Source organism: Pistacia vera, unplaced genomic scaffold, assembly GCF_008641045.1.
Source record: "Pistacia vera cultivar Batoury unplaced genomic scaffold, PisVer_v2 Contig1645, whole genome shotgun sequence".
NCBI classification, from domain to species: Eukaryota; Viridiplantae; Streptophyta; class Magnoliopsida; order Sapindales; family Anacardiaceae; genus Pistacia; species Pistacia vera.
This window is the reverse complement of record NW_022195732.1, coordinates 3-1,457: the sequence shown is the minus strand read 5'-3', so window position 1 is coordinate 1,457 and position 1,455 is coordinate 3. Positions and strand designations below refer to the sequence as shown.

The following is a 1,455-nucleotide window of genomic DNA, read 5'->3' as shown; positions in this document are numbered from 1 at the left end:
GGGCTCATGCTATGAGTTTTTCAGCCTAGCCCACATTCGTTGAAAACACTTTCTCCACAAAAGTTTAAAAGTAAAAACTCAACCTGAATCCAATTGACCCCCCTTCCAAACCAAACCTATCCTCTTCTTCCATTCTCCGTTTCCACAAAACAAAATCTTCACCCTCTCCCATGGATTCAATCACCTCAACTCTCCACCATCTCCTCAGCCATCCCACCATCCTCCACTTCACTTGGTCCCCACCTCTCACGTTCGCCTCCTCTCCCCATTTCCTCTTCCTCACTCTCCTCACTTACCTTTCCCTCACCTTCCTCCTCTCCCGTTACTTCCCTCTCTTCTCCCTCCCTCCCCACTTCCTCAAACCCATCTCCGCCCTCCACAGCCTCCTCCTCCTCCTCCTCTCCCTCATCCTCGCCCTCGGTTGCTCTCTCTCTATCCTCCTCCAGACCCCCAATCTCCGACACGCCCTCTGCTTCCCTCCCCGTACGCCACCCTCCGGCCCCCTCTTCTTCTGGGCCTACCTCTTCTACCTCTCTAAAATTCTCGAATTTTTTGATACCTTTCTGATCATTTTAAGTAACTCCATCCGACGGCTCACTTTCCTTCACGTGTACCATCATGCAACGGTTGTGATCATGTGTTATTTGTGGTTAAATACTTCGCAGTCTTTATTTCCCATTGCTCTTGTTACTAATGCGAGTGTGCATGTGATAATGTACTTGTACTATCTATTGTGCGCCATGGGGATGCGGCCCACGTGGAAGAGATTGGTGACGGATTGCCAGATTGTTCAGTTTGTGTTTAGTTTTTGTGTCTCGGTTTTTATGCTATGGTATCATTTTACGGGATTAGGGTGCTCCGGGATCTGGGGTTGGTGCTTCAATGCTGTTTTCAACTTTACCCTTTTGGCTCTTTTTGTTGACTTTCATGGGAAGAATTATCACAAGAAAAGGAGGGTTGAGGAAGATGATAAACGGTTGTGATTTTTATTGAAATTTTGTGGTTTGTTTCTTGTTTATGGACGGTTGTGATTGATTGCATTGTGTTGATGTCGATTTAAGTTGATTCAACAGCTATAATTTCTCTGTTATATATTATTTTTGGAAGAACATTATCAATGTGCATTTGGTTAACTTCGAATATATAAACAAATTTGTTAATAAAAAAATAAAAGTTTGTAAAATGTATTTGTGCAGTTATGTATAATAGCCAAGGTCTATTAGTTTGATGTACTTATTTGGTCAGTGTTGTTCTTGCTTGGTGATTGAGAATAATATTTTCACTTGTTTTCGTGTAGAATTTTTTTTTTTTTTTGGGTGATAAGAGATGTTGGGGCCGGCTAGGGGTGGGGAAAACCGGTTAACTGTACCGGTGTGGCTATTTTCTGAACCGAATTGGAATCTAGTTCAAGCAAAATTTCTAACTGAAATCGAATCGGATTGAACCGATTTTAAA

At 42.7% G+C, this 1,455-nt stretch overlaps 1 protein-coding gene across 1 annotated transcript; it reads left to right on the top strand.

Annotated features, from left to right (window-relative positions):
- The first annotated feature begins 48 nt into the window (after positions 1 to 48).
- Positions 49 to 1,123, top strand: LOC116125436 (elongation of fatty acids protein 3-like). The gene has a single exon (XM_031411161.1). It carries the CDS (start codon positions 171 to 173, stop codon positions 981 to 983), a length of 813 nt encoding a protein of 270 aa, XP_031267021.1. The 5' UTR covers positions 49 to 170; the 3' UTR covers positions 984 to 1,123.
- The last annotated feature ends 332 nt before the right edge of the window (positions 1,124 to 1,455 follow it).